Source organism: Pleuronectes platessa, chromosome 2 (genome assembly GCF_947347685.1).
Source record: "Pleuronectes platessa chromosome 2, fPlePla1.1, whole genome shotgun sequence".
Lineage (NCBI taxonomy): Eukaryota > Metazoa > Chordata > Actinopteri > Pleuronectiformes > Pleuronectidae > Pleuronectes > Pleuronectes platessa.
In genome coordinates this window covers 9,149,082-9,166,186 of record NC_070627.1, presented here as the reverse complement: position 1 = coordinate 9,166,186, position 17,105 = coordinate 9,149,082, and the positions used below count along the sequence as shown (strand labels likewise).

Here is a 17,105-nt window from a genome sequence, read left to right as displayed (position 1 = left end):
GGAGAGCTGTGATCCTTTTTTCTTTTCGTGCCCGAGGACGGACTAATTGACTAACGGCTGCCTGCGGTCGTGAGCGTGACTCGGACATACGACCACATGGCTCACATGACCTGCTCTTCAGGAAATCGTTTGAGGCGGGGTGGCAGAAAACAACAAAAAACAGAAAGGAGCAGAATAATAAGAAAAATACCATACAAGGCATAAATCCATGCATAACAGTGAACTTCATGCAGTGCAAAAAATCCAAGCTATATAAATATATATATATAGATATTTATATATGAGTGTATATAAATATGTATATATATATAAATATTATATATTCCTGTAATAACACAATTCAACTTTTACGTTTTTGTTAGTTTTTACCCCATGTTGAGTGTTGGTGTACACTGTGTGTGTGATCTGCCTTTGTGCACCATTGAAACCCCACTACACACACACACACACACACACACACACACATATACACACACATATACATCCTGGTCCCCCTGCCCCTGCTGCTAATCGACAAATACGGAAAATAAAGAAAGATTAAAAGTTTTTATTTAATAAGGAAAAGACAGGTTAATACAAAAGGAAAGCATGAAGTAAAAGAAATGACTTAACCAGACTAGATGCAACATATTTACCTGGTAACACACACACACACATACACACACACAGACAAACAAACACACACCAACACCAACATGCTCCAGCCCTCACCAGCCCCCTCCCTCTCCACACGAAGCCCCACCCCCTCACCTGTCGTCTTGTTCTCCCCCCCCCTTACACACCTCCCTCCTCCCCCTCCCGGCTTTAAGTACATCTGTCTTTATTTTACTGCTGGACTATTATTCTTGTACAGACTGTAAAATGTATTATTTTGTACAACTTTATTGAAGAAAAAAAAATTAACTTGTAGAAGATCCCTGTGCCTTGATCACGACTGTACATGTAAAAATGAGCTAATATGTAAGTTATGTTTCACTGCGCTGTACAGCTGGACGGGTCTGCCCACCTCGTCCGAGCTATTTCACCCCTCCGCTGGGGGCTGGGGACTGGGGGGGGGAGGGGCGAGGGGCATCGGATCGGGGCGGAGGCCTTTTGTCTGTTGCTTAGTTTCCTTATTTTTTGTTTAACCCCCTCCCCCCCTCCCCACACATTTGTTTGTTTGTTGATTCATCTGTTTTGCTTTGACTCTCCTTTGGTTCATATAATAGGATTTGAAGAAAAAAAAAATGAAGAAGAAAGAAAAAAAAAAAAAAAGATTATCAGACACACCACCTTAATGCCGTGTAGTGAAAGATACTGAACCCTAACACAATTTAATATATATAAAATATATTTGAGATTTTATATTTTATATATATGTACTGTACACTTATATCTATCTCCCTTGTGAGCTGTCCCCCAGCTTTCCTTTGCTTTCTGTAAGTAACATCTGCATACATTTTCAGAAGGTGGCGATTCTGGGTGCAGTGGGATGGGGATTAATTTCTTTTCTTTTTTTTTATTTTAGCTTTAACTCTTTTGAAGGAGAGGGGAATATCCAATTGCAAAGCATTGCTTGTTTCTACATAAACCAAATTCTTTTTGCTTAAACAAGAAGAAAAGGTTGTATTAAGTGTTTGGTTCATTCCTGGTCTCAGTTCACTAGATCCTCACCTGAGAAACGCATCACACACACTTCAGTGGCCACTTTGTTAGGAACACCCAGTGAAACCGATGCAGTCTAATGCTACAGCCCTGCAATGAGTCTGACTTCATCATGATGAGGGCAAACTCAATGTTAGAAACACCTCCCAGTAAAGCAAGATGCTAATACTGATGATTATTTACTTGTAGGTAAAAGTAGGAAGATAAACAGTATCAATATTCAGGTCAAGATCCGTTTCATTAATAGTAATATCACAAATGTCCATTATACATCTATAGGTTGTCTATGCATTTTACAAGCACAGTGAGGAAGTATAACAATCAGTTTTAAATATTCTACCTAGATTCCCACAGTGCTGTTAATCAAGTGTCCACCTTGAATAAGTTGACATTTATCATGATAATTATTGATATAGACTGATATTTTTATGTATATATATTTTTTGGACATTTCTCTCAGCCCTAGGTTTTAGCACTTATCAAATCTAGAGATAACAAAGTGCTTTACTGGGAATAGAGTAAAAGAAGAACAAATATGATTTCAGATGCCAATTTTTCAAAAAGGATGATGTTCTTGACTTTTGCTAACAACAAACTGCCTCTAAATCCGTAAGGTTCAATTTGATTTCTCTCTGAAACAGAAATGCATATTGTTGCATTAGACTGCATTAGTGTCCGGTAGGTATACCTAATAATCTGACAACTGAGTGTCAACTGCACCAGCAGTGAAGCACAAGACTGTCACAGAGCCGGGTTCCCAGTTTCCCCATCAAGGTTTATAAAGATTCAAATATGGTTTCAGTCATGAACAAGACACCACAGCTTTATTTCTCCAAGAGTTGGATTGAACACAAGTTATTATTTCATTTGGTCTGACAGAACTGACATGAATATCGTAGATCACTTTATACTCAATACGACACTCATGAGAGGGGTACGCAATGAAAGAATTAAGAACAAGTAATTTTCAACCTTTGCTGTTTTACTTTTACTTTAAAAGTGTGTATATATGAGGTTGTAGACCAATATTCTACAGTAACCGGATGTAAATGACTTTCAAAATGCTCCAATCTCTGCCAGGATTTGATAAAAGCCTCCTGGATCAGGAGACTTGACACCTGAGAGGATCGTAGTGTGTCCTTGCCAGATTAAAACAAACTACAGTCCCAACATTGAGATTGAAGAGTAGAGGAGCAGCACGTCACATGCTCATCTGTCATCATAGAGATCTTGCTGATACCACTTCTATTTCCATTGGAGCAGCAGGTTTATGAGCTGAAGCTGATAATTCCTCCTTCGGTTACATGATCAACTGAACACTTCCAGGGTCACACTTCTACAGAGAATTGCGCTGTTGTTTCAATGCATTTATTTCATGTTCTCGTTAATGCAAAGAACGGGGAAGTGAGTGATGAAAGGTGACGCTCCTCTGAAAGCTCGGGTGAGACTACACAAGGAGGTGCAGCCTGATTGTCACTTTCAACTAACGCCATTCTGTTGATTTAACTTCCAAATACACAAAATGAGCAAAGGTACGATGACACAAGAATATTAAAATTGTGGTTGTTAAATATTTAATTCCCAAAACATGGATAATATGCAGCTATAACAGCCCACGTACTCCAGGGAAGGCTTTGCAGAAAATGTTGTAAATTAGCTGATGGACCTATTCTGTTCAGCCAAAGTTTAATATAAACTAACCATGAGAAACATCCCAAAGTAGACAAAAGTCCTTTTTGGCCATATATTGTAATACAGCTGGATTTCTATTCTTTATTCAAGGCTCTTTTAGTAACTTGTCAAAACACTGGTTTTACCCACTCTTCACTCACTTTCCGAACAGTGTGTCTCTTCCCTGCTTTCAAGGGTTTTCTCCACAAGTTGCTGCAGGTACGATGTCGTCTGTGGAAATGTCATCCACGTTCCTGGTGTTTTATTTGTACAGATATTAGGTATGGAAGCAAATAATGAGGATAAACATTTGAATTTTTATAGGCAGTCACCAAGGACTCAGAATTGGGTTTCACTGCCAAGCAGGTTAACACATCCAAGGGATTTGCTGTGGTGTATAGGTATAAATATAAAAATAGGAAACAAACATTTAATATAAGCACCAGAGGAGGGAGTATGCAATATGTTCAGTTAATCCGTCATTTGCCAGGAGAAGTTCAATTGTCAACACACAATGGAGAGATATAGAAAACACACATTCTTTCATATATCTGAAGTCAATTCGAAGTTGTGTCACTTTTAAAAACTATAAAAAACTCGAGTGAGCATGAAATCCTTCAGACTAAAAGATGCATGTCCCCCCCGCTCCACAAGAGGGAGCAAGACTTTAAAAACAAAGGCAAACATTAAAAAAAAAAACACGTGGGCCGAACCGGACGACAAAATGTGCTTCCTCCAGCAAAACCCCGCCTCCACGTTCCCATGCATTGGCGCGATTCCCCTCCGCTCTCGGCTGCTTCTCCTCCCCGGCTCCTGGTGGTGGTGGCGGCGGACTGACTCGGTTGCGGAGCTGCGGGTGAAAACATGAGTGCGGCGGGTAGTGCTCGCTCCGGTCCGGCGGCCGGTCCGGTCCAGCAGGGGCTGAAGGAGGCGCTGATCGAGACACTGACCGCCATCCTGTCCCCGGTGCAGGAGGTGCGCGCCGCCGCGGAGGAGCAGGTCAAAGTGCTGGAAGTGACAGAGGGTGAGTGGTCGCCTGTTCGGGGGGGAAAGGGTGAGATCCCCCGGTGTCCTCCCGCATTTATGACACGGGCCTCCGGTGCTGGCTTTTAACTCCATCGGCTAGTCTGAAGCTCAGCTAGCCGTCATGCCTACATCGTTAGCCGGGGGGGAAGTGTCTCCTCTCCCGGGGGCTGAGGCTAGGCCGGAGAAGTTAGTGGTGACACTTAAAATGGACAACTGACGGAAACGAGCTGATCTCTCTCTGGCGCCGGGTTCGGTGTCATCGCTCCACCCGGACGAGCTCGGACAGCTAACGGCTAACAAGTCCCATCAGTCACCGGGGTAACTGAGAAGCACATGCGGGGCAGGGTGGAGCCTCCACCGGCCTCAGCTGCACCGCTGGACCCCGGGTCGTCCCTAAAGTAAACACGTCCATTTAACGCAAGGGTCACGTGTTTTGGGAATGTACGTTAAAACTTCTGAAACTATAGCAACAACGATATCAGCACTTCAGGAACCAGCGCAGTGTCGCCACAGCCCACGTGTTATTACGTCATTTAGAAGTTAACTTCTTATGACTTCATCCTCGCCGTCGCTATAGCCCCCTTGACAGAAGTTCCCGCGAAGATGAGTCCCGCAGATCCCGCCCAACCGGCCACAGCCACCTCCATCATCATCATCCATCATCCTCCATCATCACTGGAGCTGCGATAGGTGTTAGTCGAGTAGTTTATAGATCAAGCAGTTGATGGGTAGGGAATGGATCAGTTTTAATAATCGGTAGTTAACCATCTATAAGCTCTGTGTAGTTTCAGCTTGGTGGCTTCTCCTTGTTATGTTGGGTGGTTGATGTAAATACTCTGTACTTGTAGCCCTGAGCATCCAGAATACACAAAGTCCCAGTCTTTGAGATCAATATTTGTTTTGGTTGCTGGATAGATGGATAGGTTATTGTATTTAGACTCTGACACATGATGTTTAACCTATATAGCAAGGGACAAGATTCAGGGCCAGGAAACCTTCAGGTTTGAGCAGGCTTTGGTTGGCAGCAGGTAAACAGTCCAGTGAGCAAAAAGAAATGCACCGGCTTTTAGCTTTTTAGATTGACGTGAATTCATAGATATTTGTTGATGGAGATCAGCCCAAATGCGTCTGGACCTGAATCACATTTAATAGGTTTCACTGTTTTGTGTGGAGCACCGTGTGATGTAAGAAAGTAGTCGGACTGAAAACGCTGTATGGAGGATTGTGTCTCTGCCCCGATATCTGCTGGCTACACCTGAAGCCCCCAAATATATTTGCCATTCATATGGATCATACAGCACAGAATCATTTTCACATTATAAACTCACACCATAGAGACTTCTTTCTTTTTCCTCTCGTCCTCCAAGTCCTGTTGATTGAATTATAATTAATGTTGGAGCCCATGTCCGTCATTTGAAATGATAACATGTGACACCTACTAGAATAGTGGCACCTTTTGGTCTCAGGTTTACAGTTATTTAAACAATGAGGTGTCATGGAGGCCTTTTCAACGGCCTGTCGTCTGATGATACATTTAAACCAGTTAAACACTCTGCCCTCTGTTATTTTACTGTAACAGAATCCGTCTAATTTCTTTTTCAATCTGCATTAATAACATTGAATATTAATGAAAGCTCTTAAAATACCTGATTCACCTGGATAGTGAAATTGCGAGTCTACCGCTTGTAAACAAAAGGTGTATTGGAGGAAACTCTTTTATTGTGATGCAGGACTTAAACAGGACTGACGGATACAGTAACTTGTGGCCGTAGCTTACAGTCCACCAGACTTCCCATTGTGTGTGCAGCGATCCTCGTGCCCGTGGTGAAAGGCTAATTGTGCGCGGTGTCTGTCGGCCGTGCCGCTGTGAGGTTCACCCTCCCCGTGGCCCCTCTCTAAGGCAGACGTTTGATGCAGGATGGTCAGCACTCACATTGTCTTCTGGCGCCTGATGTCACTCTTAGTAAAACCCAGCGGGAGGGACCGAGCTGAGGTTGATGCTGATCCTGAACTCTGGGTTTACCGCTCACCCTCTGCTTGCCGGCCAGGCCAGGTTCAAACAGGATGTTGTTAGCACGTCGGGTTGGACAACAAAGCCATATCAATATCTATCGTAGTGTATTTTTCATTTATAGATGTGTAACAAAAGCCCAGCTCAGATTTGTTTTTAATCAAGTTTCGTTCTCTGCTCGTAGAGAAAAGTTTCAAACCTCAACCTTTCCTCAGGAGGCAAATCTAGCTTTTACACATGAAAGAAATAACATGACATTCATTGAGATATCCATTTCGACTGATGTGAACATTTATGCAGAATCTAACATTCTGCCATAATGTCCAGCAGTGATGAATTGGGTTAATGAATTTCCGCACCATTGATATCCTGAATAACCAAATTCTTACAGTTATTTTGGCACAGACTGACAATAACAGCACCTTATTTCATTCTTGCGTCTTTGTTTTTTGACCCACATCTTAAAGAGGATTCTGGTCAATTGCTTTTCACTTGGCATCACGCAGTGTCTTGTTATCATACCGGCAGTTTCCATGAAATAAACCCTGACGCCCCAAATGAATTCCTGGAAAGAATTGTCTTAAAATCCTCTTTAGGCCACTTTAGTTCAGTGTTATGAAAAGACTATAACGAGCACCAGGAAAGGTTTCTTTTAAAGCACAATGTAATATAACAAACAAACAGGTTGTCCTTGATATGATACATTTTCTTCTCATCCTTGCCGATGTTGTAGAGTTTGGCGTCCACCTGGCTGAACTCACAGTGGATCCTCAGGGAGCACTCGCCATCCGTCAGGTGAGCAGAAAGTAACTGTAGACGTAATCAGTTTTACATTGGCAATTACATTATGCGTTTATTACATACCATATGCGTGAGTGTTACAACCTGTATCAGTTTTGTGTTGCTCTATCAAATATGGCTTCCCCATTGTTTGTGTTTGCAGTTAGCATCAGTCATCCTGAAGCAGTATGTGGAGACTCACTGGTGTTCCCAGTCAGAGAAGTTCAGGCCTCCTGAAACAACAGATCAGGTAAACATCTCCACAATTTCTATAACTCAAATATCCTCTTGTTATAAAATGGTATTTTGAGTTCTGAGGACTGTTTAGAGCTGAACTCTTGTTTTCCTCCTCCAGGCTAAAGCTGCCATCAGGGAGCTGCTGCCGGGCGGCCTGCGAGAGTCGATCAGCAAAGTCCGCTCCAGTGTCGCGTACGCCGTGTCTGCCATCGCCCACTGGGACTGGCCTGAGGCCTGGCCCCAGCTCTTCACCCTGCTGATGGAGATGCTGGTCAGCGGAGACGTCAGTGCCGTGCACGGGGCCATGAGGGTCCTCACAGGTGTGTGTGTGACAAGATACATGTCAACAAACCTGGAGTTTTTTCAGAATAAGTTGTTTTTAGAATGTTCCGATGAAACTAGAGCCTAGGGGACAATATACATAGTTTTTTTGACCTGAGTTTAGAGACTGTTGATATGAAACATTATACCTCGTTACAGCTTTATCATCAATGCCAATATTCAGATTTCATCGTTAAAAGAAAGATCTAAATTTCGTACATTTTATCGTCACATTTGTGCTCTTACCTCCCTCATATGCCTCCTCTTATAAATTTGTAACTTCTTCTCTCCTGTTTCCAGAGTTTACTCGGGAGGTGACAGATACACAGATGCCGCTGGTGGCTCCGGTCATCCTTCCAGAAATGTACAAGATCTTCACCATGGCTGAGGTGCGGCTCCAGCTTTGAACCTTTTCTGGTCACTGAATATGTAACGATATGTTGTAGAGAAAAGTATAAGGCAGATTAGGTCCCAAACAAGTTGCTTGAGGATCTCATACAGAGATAAACTGACATCATGTCTTTCATCTCATAGTCAACTATAAACAAAAAGTTAACACAAATACAACCCAATAAATAGAACTTGAATTAAGGAAATATGTTTCTATATTAAGTGTAAACATAAAGCCACATCTTTACTGTATTGTTTATTCTATAAAACAACATTTTATTGACTATTATAAAGGCCGATACCCAAATGTCTACGAATGAGGCATCAGGTGACGAATCAGTCCAGACTGAACTCTATTCAGAATACAGCTGTGTTTCCTGTAGTAATTCATTCTACCATTTTTGTCTTTGTAGTTAAATTTGGATCATTTTTATGTTTTCTAATGCGACAGGTTTACAGTATTCGTACCCGTTCCAGAGCAGTGGAGATATTTACCACCTGTGCCAACCTCATCTGTGCTATTGAAGAGATGGAGAAGGTGAGTTAGTGATACTGTTGTTAGATGCATTATGAATAATAATACTATGTAATTATTTTAGCCTGAATTAATTATAACGCAACATTTTGACTTTTGAACTGATTTATCTCGTTTGGTCAGAGCTGAGAATTTGCTTTTCAAAGCTTTCTGAGTATCTTGTCAATACAGTGATATAACTGTAACGTTCCCTCCTGTGTGTGATCAGGGTGCAGCCAAAGCGTTGATCTTCCCCGTGGTGCAGCAGTTCACTGCAGCGTTTGTGCAGGCTCTGCAGATGCCTGATGGACCCTCGTCCGACAGTGGTCTAAAGATGGAAGTGCTCAAGGTGAGAGACTGACGTTAGTGGGAACCTCAGAATATCATCCGTAGAAACTTGTAAATTCAGGTGTAATCGAGGTGGTAGTTATACATCTAACATGTCTTTATATGACTTTATATGTAGTGTGCTGTAATTCCAGCGTGATGTAGTTGACTGTTACAGTGTAAAGCTGGTGGTAGTAGTAGAAATACTCTTTCAAGGAATAAGGCACTGGGAGGCTCAATGTATTTTGTGTTAAAAGTAAAACGTGTTGTAATAAGACTTCATCTAATCATTTAGTCTTTCTTTGTCTCTCAGGCTGTGACAGCGCTGGTTAAGAACTTCCCCAAACCCATGGTGTCCTCCATGCAGCAGATATTACCCATCGTGTGGAACACACTGACTGAAAGTGCAGCTTTATATCCTTCACAGAGCCAACAGGTTGCTCTTCATGTGTGATAAAGCTTCTGTTTTTGGGTGAAAGAACACAGTTTTTGTTGTTGTGCTTACAGAGCAGCCTCTTCAAACCACCGTCCCACCACACTGCAGCAGTTCACCTGCTTACTCAGTAAACTCCAAAGGGAAACAAGTATTGTAATGAGCTACTTTCATACCGAGACAGTTGTCAATCAAAATGCACTTGGACCCAGCTGAGCTCCCGTGGACGTGTTGGTTTGTGGATGAGGTTTGGTCACGTGCATTGTCGGTGCATTGTGATCCTGAGGCAGCGGAAAGTTTACAACCCTTATAGGCTTAATAATGAGACTTTCTCCGTTGTACCTGTTCTTTGATTAGTTTTTTGGAGTTTTCCTTAACCAGAAGTTCACTTATGTAAGAACAGAAGTCAACTACACAGAGGAAGTGGATGACCCAGTGGACTCAGATGGTGAGTCGCACTCTCACTGCTGAATGTAAGTTAGTGAGGAAACACTTTTCTCATTCATCCTCTGGTGTTTAATGGTTTGTTGTTGTTATTTTACAGGTGAAGTTCTGGGTTTTGAAAATCTTGTGTTCAGCATCTTTGAGTTCGTCCACACGCTGCTGGAAAACAACAAGTTCAAGAGCACGGTGAAGAAAGCGCTGCCTGAGCTCATCTACTACGTCATACTGTACATGCAGATCACGGAGGACCAGGTGAGGGGTTATTAAAACAAATGTATATTTATGTCTAATAATTGGCATCAGGCCTGATGGTTTGCACGCTTGTTTCTTTAGATCAAAGTGTGGACGGCGAACCCGCAGCAGTTCGTGGAGGATGAGGACGATGACACTTTCTCCTACTCGGTCAGGATCTCTGCTCAGGACCTGCTGCTGGTGAGATGACGTAAACCTGGGGTCAGAAACGTGGGGTCCTGTGTAATGGTGGTAACCTTTGACCTCTGCTTGCAGGCTGTGGCTGCAGAGTTTCAGAATGAGAGCGCAGCAGCGTTGGCAGCGGCAGCGACCAGACACATGCAGGAGGCGGAGCAAGCTCGGAACAGTGGCAACGAGCACTGGTGAGAGAGAGACTCTGCACCAACACTTCTCTCTCACTTTCTGATTACATCCTAACGTCTGGTCTCCAAGCTCTGTCAAATCTGTTCCACATTCCAGCTGTAATTAATGACAGTAAAAGTGGAAAAATCCTCAAACTGCCAAGTATGACACGTAGACGTGTGCTGACCCGGGTAGAATAACAAACTGCAGGTTGTGCGTCACATCAGCCGACACAGTTCACACAGCAGCTTTAAATTAGACTCGGCACTTGACAGTTAGTTTGTTATCTGCACAATGATCTGCTGAACTTGCCAAGAGGTGAACTTAGTGTTTCTTAATGCCAAGTTCACACTGCACAACTTTCAAAGTCGTCAGATCACCCAAATTGCATGACTTTAATCAGGAGTCTTGTAAAGAGTTCATACCATTCGACTGTATTCAATACTTGTTCATTCGATGATACTTTGACAGGTGAAGAATGTAACCACACACATAGCTGTTGTAGACTTGTCCAGATATTTAGCCTGTTAGAAATCAGAGGAGGCGACGTGTCGGCAAGCTTCTCAAATTGTGTTTGAAGTTCACACAAGCGATTGGCGACTGCTGATCAAACCAATTTAACTCTGATCTGGGGCTTTTGTCAGTCAGAACATTTTTCTTTCTAGCTGATGCTTCTTCTTTTGTGGATCGCTCTCCCAATGCTTATTTTATTCTACTGTTATATTAAAACACTGTGCTTGTAAGTCCGTAATGTCATGTTGTGTTTTTTGAAACTAGGTGGAAGATCCATGAAGCCTGTATGTTGGCTCTCGGTTCCGTCAAAACCATCATCACAGAGAACGTGAAGAACGGTCGTATCCAGTTTGACATGCACGGCTTCCTGGCCGGCGTTATCCTCGCTGATCTCAACCTGGCAGGTGAGTCTTAGGAATAATGAAAGAACCCCTCACAATGTATATGAGTACATATATAATGTTCTTCCATAGTATTCTATCTCCTTTATTCTGTTGTTTTTCCTTTGCAAGCTCCTTAGTTCCCTATAAGAAACTCCTTAAAAAAATTACAGCTTGTGTCTTCTCTTATCTTGGTCTTCACTGCTGTCTCTTGTTTGTGTCTTGTGTTCAGCGGCGTCTCCGTTCCTGCTCGGCCGGGCTCTGTGGGCCGCCAGTCGCTTCACAGCCGCCATGTCTCCTGAGCTCATCCAGCAGTTCCTCCAGGCCACCGTCAGCGGGCTTCACGACAGCCAGCCGCCCTCCGTCCGCATCTCTGCGGTCAGGGCCATCTGGGGGTGAGCAGGCTTTGTTTTTTAACTGCACTGTGCTGTTGTTGTGGTTTTTTTTGTACATCAAAAAACTACAATCATCAGATTTCTGCCATTAACCAACAGCGTGAGTGTTTGCTCAGCCTTGCTCTTTACAGTAGATGCAGTGGATGCCACCTAACTGTGTCATTTCAATCCTGAAAGGTACTGTGATCAGTTGAAGTTGTCGGAGAGCACCCACGTCCTTCAGCCCTTCCTCCCCAGCATCCTCGAGGGACTGGTCCAACTGGCCGCCCAGTTCAGCTCAGAGGTGCTGACCCTCGTCATGGAGACGCTGTGCATCGTCTGCACCGTCGACCCGGCCTTTACCACCAGCGCCGAGAACAAGATCTGCCCCCTCACCATTGCTATTTTCCTTAAATATAACAATGGTATTGACATACAGAAGCTCCTCTAACCACATCCTCTGATTGTCACTGTGCACTCACACTGTGCTCTTTAACCTTTCTAACTATATTATTGATCTTTTAATGGATGATTAGAGGACATTTCCCAGTTATTAGCAAAAATCCCACATTTCTTCCCAGAGAGGACACAAACATGTAAAGTTAACACCTAGATTTGAGTTGGAATCTTGTCTTTTCTCAGACCCTGTCTCCCTCTCTCCTCCTCAGACCCTGTGGTGGCGTCTCTGGCTCAGGACATCTTTAAGGAGCTTGCACAGATCGAGGGCTGCCAGGGCCCCATGCAGCTGCGTCTCATCCCCACGCTGGTCAGCATCATGCAGGCTCCGCCCGACAAGATCCCATCTGGACTCTGCGCAGTAAGTGGTTCGAAGAGACACACAGGTTTCTGAAAGACTGTTTCTACACCATTAGCAGGAACTAATGAACCTAAATTCAGTTCTGACCTTTGTCCACTTTGGTCAAGAAAAATAATTCTAAATGTTGGATGAGTTAAGTGTGAAAGGGAGGAGAGAGTGGACATGTACTGTCTGAATCAAACCTGTGGCAGCTGCAGGAGGAAACCTGTGAATTAAGAACCTAGCCCAATACAAAATATACTAATATAGCCTATTTATTTTTCTCCAAAGCAGAATTTGCCGCAGTTGGCAGAGTTTTTGTATCATGGGCATGTCAGCCATCTTGCATACACTGTCAGTTAATATCAAAGTGTGTAGTTTAATAGACTTGGATGTGTACCTGTGTGTTTGCGTGTTGCTGAAAAAGAAACGTGTCTTGGTTTGTAAGAAGTTACCTCAGTCATCAAACACATAGCAAGAGATGAATGTAATTGTTGTGTGTAAAATCTTAACTTTAGCAATGAGTGATATTCAACCCTGCATCAGATGAGCACAGTGTTATGTTATCATTTGTGCTCCTTTTACATTTGCTCATACACAACAATATGTTCTACCATTAGTAATCAATCAGCGTTCAGCCACACAAAAACAGGAACGGACTCATTTCCACTTTCTTCCTCGTCCTCTCTCCCTCTCCTTCTTCAATGACTCTGCACGTTAACACTGTTTCTAAAGCCTCAGTTTGTCGAGATCCTTCACGTCTGAAACGTTTAATGGACCAGAATCAATCTGGTCCGTGTTGTAATGTCAGTTGTTTTCCTGAGAGACAGATATAGAGCCTGACCACTTGTCTCTCCTCCCCTCTCTGTGTCTGTGTCAGACGTCCATAGACATCCTGACCACAGTCGTACGCAACACCAAACCCCCCCCGTCAGAGATGCTGGTGTGTCAGGCCTTCCCTGTGGTGGCACAGTGCACCTTACGTACCGATGACAACACAATAATGCAGGTGAACATCGGAACATCTACGATCTGTGGAAACCTTTTAGTACCTTATTCCTCACACCTCACTGCCGTCCCCTCTGCAGAACGGTGGTGAGTGCCTGCGGGCGTACGTCTCTGTCGGCCTGGAGCAGATCGCCCAGTGGAGGGACGAGCAGGGGAACAGTGGCCTCTGGTACGTCATGCAGGTGGTCAACCAACTGCTGGACCCCCGGACCTCTGAGTTCACAGCGGCCTTCGTGGGCCGGCTGGTCTCCACTCTGATCTCTCGGGCAGGAACCGAGCTTGGGGAACAGCTGGACCAGATCCTCCGGGCAATTCTGAGCAAGATGCAGCAAGCCGAGACTCTGAGCGTCATGCAGGTAGGAGGAGGAGACACCCACTGATACACGTTCATGTGGATCTGTAGAAACGATAACAACTACAATTTAGGTGGTGGTTATTTTTCTCCTGTGAGAGAACACTGACATGCTGACTTATGTTTATCTCTGTACCAATTGGTGTCGATGTGCTTGTTCAGGAGCTGCTCTAAATCAATCAAAATTTTCAAACACTCAAATAACTTGATAGATGAGTGTAAAACTGGTTAAAACTAAATTAATAATAGTTTACGACCTTGGTTTTCATGTATTGCTGCTAATGTTTTACGCCTACAGCTCCAACAGGTACAGTTATCTCCAGCACCTCACTCTTTCTCCTCCTCTGCCCCGGTTCTCTTATCCTCTCTCCCTGTTTGCAGTCCCTGATCATGGTGTTTGCTCACCTGGTTCACTCTCAGCTGGAGCCTCTGCTGGAGTTCCTGTGCAGTCTGCCTGGGCCGACGGGGAAACCTGCTCTGGAGTTTGTGATGACGGAGTGGATGAGCAGACAGCACCTGTTCTATGGACAGTACGAGGGGAAAGTCAGGTCAGAAAACATCTTCATGTCATGTAGTAATGTTTATTTCAAATCCCTGCAACAACATGGATGTAACCTATCAGTGTTTCCCCTTGGTTTACTGCTTGGGGGGGGGGGCTGGTGAGAGTGTGCTCACCTGTGTGTGGCGCACGTGTCTGTGTGTACGCATCGGGATGGAACTCCGCCATGTGCGATACAGAGAGCATAGGGGAAATCTAAACATGCGACCATGTAGAGACAGACATTACATGACGTTGTGTAAATAAGATAAATAACATAAGGCCATTTAGTTTGTTTAATAATCTATAATCTATAGACCTGTTTTATAGGAAAGGTAACCTTAAATTACTTATGTTGAGATCTGTTTCTATATTTAAAAAAAAAAGAAAAAGAAATGTACTTGACATTCCAGGAGGGGGGGCGGTGGATAGCCGTTGGGGGGGGCCTATAATGGTAGGGGAAACACTGCCTATAGTTAGTTACTCTATTACTTTTCCATCCAATAGATCAAGTGCAACTAGTACTGTGGCTCTGAAAATAAATAATACTAGTTGGCCGTGCTTTGTTGGATGAACATTATTTCTATTCTCTACCTTTGTCTCATTTCCTAAACCCCTGCCGTCAACGTGGGGTGTTACTTCCTCCTTGCAGCACGGTGGCGCTGTGCAAACTGCTGCAGCACGGCCTCAACACTGACGACAAACGTCTCCAGGACATCGTGGTGAAGGGAGAGGAGATCTACAGTCATGAGGACGGCATCCGAACACGATCCAAATCTGCCAAAAGTAAAGCACCGAAACAAACCTGTTACTTTACTCAAATACATTGATCTATAATGTAGTAAACAAAGCTTCGGAGTGGTGCGCTGTTTGGATGTGTTGATACATGATGGTGATATTGACCACGTGCACTTTGTGTTTCTCCTCCCCAGCCCCGGAGCGGTGGACCAACATTCCTTTGCTAGTGAAGATTTTTAAATTGATCATCAATGAGCTGTCGACAGTAGTGGAGGCGAACGCCAGCCGGACGAACGCAGGAGACTGGACCCAAGGTGAGGACCGATCCTACAAGTGCTTCTCTTCCATTCATTTTGTATATATATCACCAAGGGACTGCAGGTTCTCACAGTCGGCAGCATTAACCGCTTTGGACTGAATAAAGTTTCTCAGGGTGTCAAAGTGCAACGTTCACGCTTGGTCAAGTTTTGCTACACAATAGTTGGAGTCGGCTCTGAAACCTAAAGAATGTGTCGGCTGACATTTCACTCACCAGCCGTTGTTGTTTGTCTCAGACTCCAGCGGTATGTGGGAGGAGGAGGAACCGGCCGAGGAAGACGAGGAGGAAGATGACGGACTAGCAGGGCAGCTGCTTTCTGATCTCATTGCCTCGAACAAATATGGTACGAGAATCTCCACCGTGCATCAGCAATGTCTACATTTCAACCATTAAGTTGTTATGTCTATTTATAGTTTTACTCCAGGTTAATGATTGAAGATTTCCTAAACCTCCCTTTGTTTTTTTATTACAGACGATGATTATTATGAGGACGATGATGAGGATGATCCAGACGCATTGAAAGACCCCATTTATCAGATTGATTTACAGGTATTTTCTCTAAAGTTGTCATTTCACGTATCTTTTCTCAAACATGACCATATGGGTCAACCAGGTGGATTATTAAAAAAGGAGAAGTAACATCTTCCCTAGAATGTGAAGGAAAAGGGTGAAGTGTGGCTGATGAAGCATTTGTCTTGGTGTCTTGGTGCTCGTGTGATATCTAGTGAAAATTAAGATTGTGTATCTGATCTATTAAAGATGGAAGCATGCATGTTGCCCTTCCAGCTGCGGATGAACAGCTGTTATTTGATCATCAGGTATCAAACCACTGTGCGTCTCCTCTGTCCGCAGGCTTACCTGACCGACTTCCTGACGCAGTTCGCCCAGCAGCCGTGTTACAGCATGTTCTCAGGCCACCTCAACAACGCCGAGCGACAAACCCTGCAGTCGATAGGCCTCTAGCCCCTCCCCCCCGCCTCGTCTGCCACTCCAAGACCCAATCCTCCATCGACCACACTCTTCTATAGCCCCATCCCTTATGCTCTCATCATGAATTGACAAAATAAAAGGTTTGGGATGTCGGTCCTGGCAGAGGGAGAGAGGACGAGGTGGGAAGAGACACATGCACTTACCCATAAGTCCTCCGTTTCTCCACACACGTGTTGGGAGGATGGATCTGCAGATGAAGAGGTGAGAGACTGCACTTAAGGTCGGAGGTCTCCCCTTTCTGGAGTAATTTCAGCTGGAACGAGAGGAAAGAATAAAGAGTTCAGAGGCTTCAGTCGGACAATGAAATATAAACAGACTATTTTGACATGTTCAGTTTGTAACTAAGCCCGTTATTTTGGTGTTTCTGTATAAATAAAGTTTAATGCATCATGGAAAACGAGACTTTACCATTGATTGAAGGAAAGTTTAAAAAACATTTACATCCTGCTCTTTGGAGAGGGAGGGAACCATTGGAGGCCTTATTCCAGAGAACGTTGACTGGTTGTGACCCGAGGAAAAGCTCACTGGTTATGATGGAGGGTATTTGGGAATTCATACTACTGTTGCCATGGTGATTCACAGCCTTGTCATTCCCTCGTACCCATTGAAACTTGGGATGGAAACATTTCTAAATAAAAGTCCACAATGGACAACTCTTCTACATTGACTTTGATTTATTTCCTGCCTCCCTGCTGTGAGAGTAAA

At 43.9% G+C, this 17,105-nt stretch overlaps 1 protein-coding gene across 1 annotated transcript; it reads left to right on the top strand.

Annotated features, from left to right (window-relative positions):
• Positions 1–4,173: 4,173 nt before the first annotated feature.
• On the top strand, positions 4,174–17,061 carry ipo9 (importin 9). Its single transcript, XM_053435572.1, has 24 exons — positions 4,174–4,339; positions 7,086–7,147; positions 7,296–7,382; positions 7,488–7,689; positions 7,991–8,079; positions 8,532–8,618; positions 8,824–8,943; positions 9,235–9,335; positions 9,744–9,802; positions 9,899–10,050; positions 10,132–10,230; positions 10,306–10,412; positions 11,170–11,309; positions 11,518–11,680; positions 11,858–12,084; positions 12,328–12,476; positions 13,336–13,464; positions 13,544–13,819; positions 14,197–14,363; positions 15,006–15,139; positions 15,286–15,405; positions 15,646–15,753; positions 15,883–15,959; positions 16,263–17,061. Exons 1-24 carry the CDS (start codon positions 4,180–4,182, stop codon positions 16,371–16,373), a joined length of 3,126 nt encoding a protein of 1,041 aa, XP_053291547.1. The 5' UTR covers positions 4,174–4,179; the 3' UTR covers positions 16,374–17,061.
• The last annotated feature ends 44 nt before the right edge of the window (positions 17,062–17,105 follow it).

What these genes read in the sequence shown, in the direction of transcription:
- ipo9 (XM_053435572.1), top strand. Translation starts at nt 4,180, where the DNA reads ATGAGTGCGGCGGGTAGTGCTCGCTCCGGTCCGGCGGCCGGTCCGGTC. An exon ending in CTGCTCAGGACCTGCTGCTG is followed by an intron (nt 10,231 to 10,305) that starts GTGAGATGACGT and finishes CTCTGCTTGCAG; the next exon opens with GCTGTGGCTGCAGAGTTTCA. An exon ending in AGACTCTGAGCGTCATGCAG is followed by an intron (nt 13,820 to 14,196) that starts GTAGGAGGAGGA and finishes CCCTGTTTGCAG; the next exon opens with TCCCTGATCATGGTGTTTGC.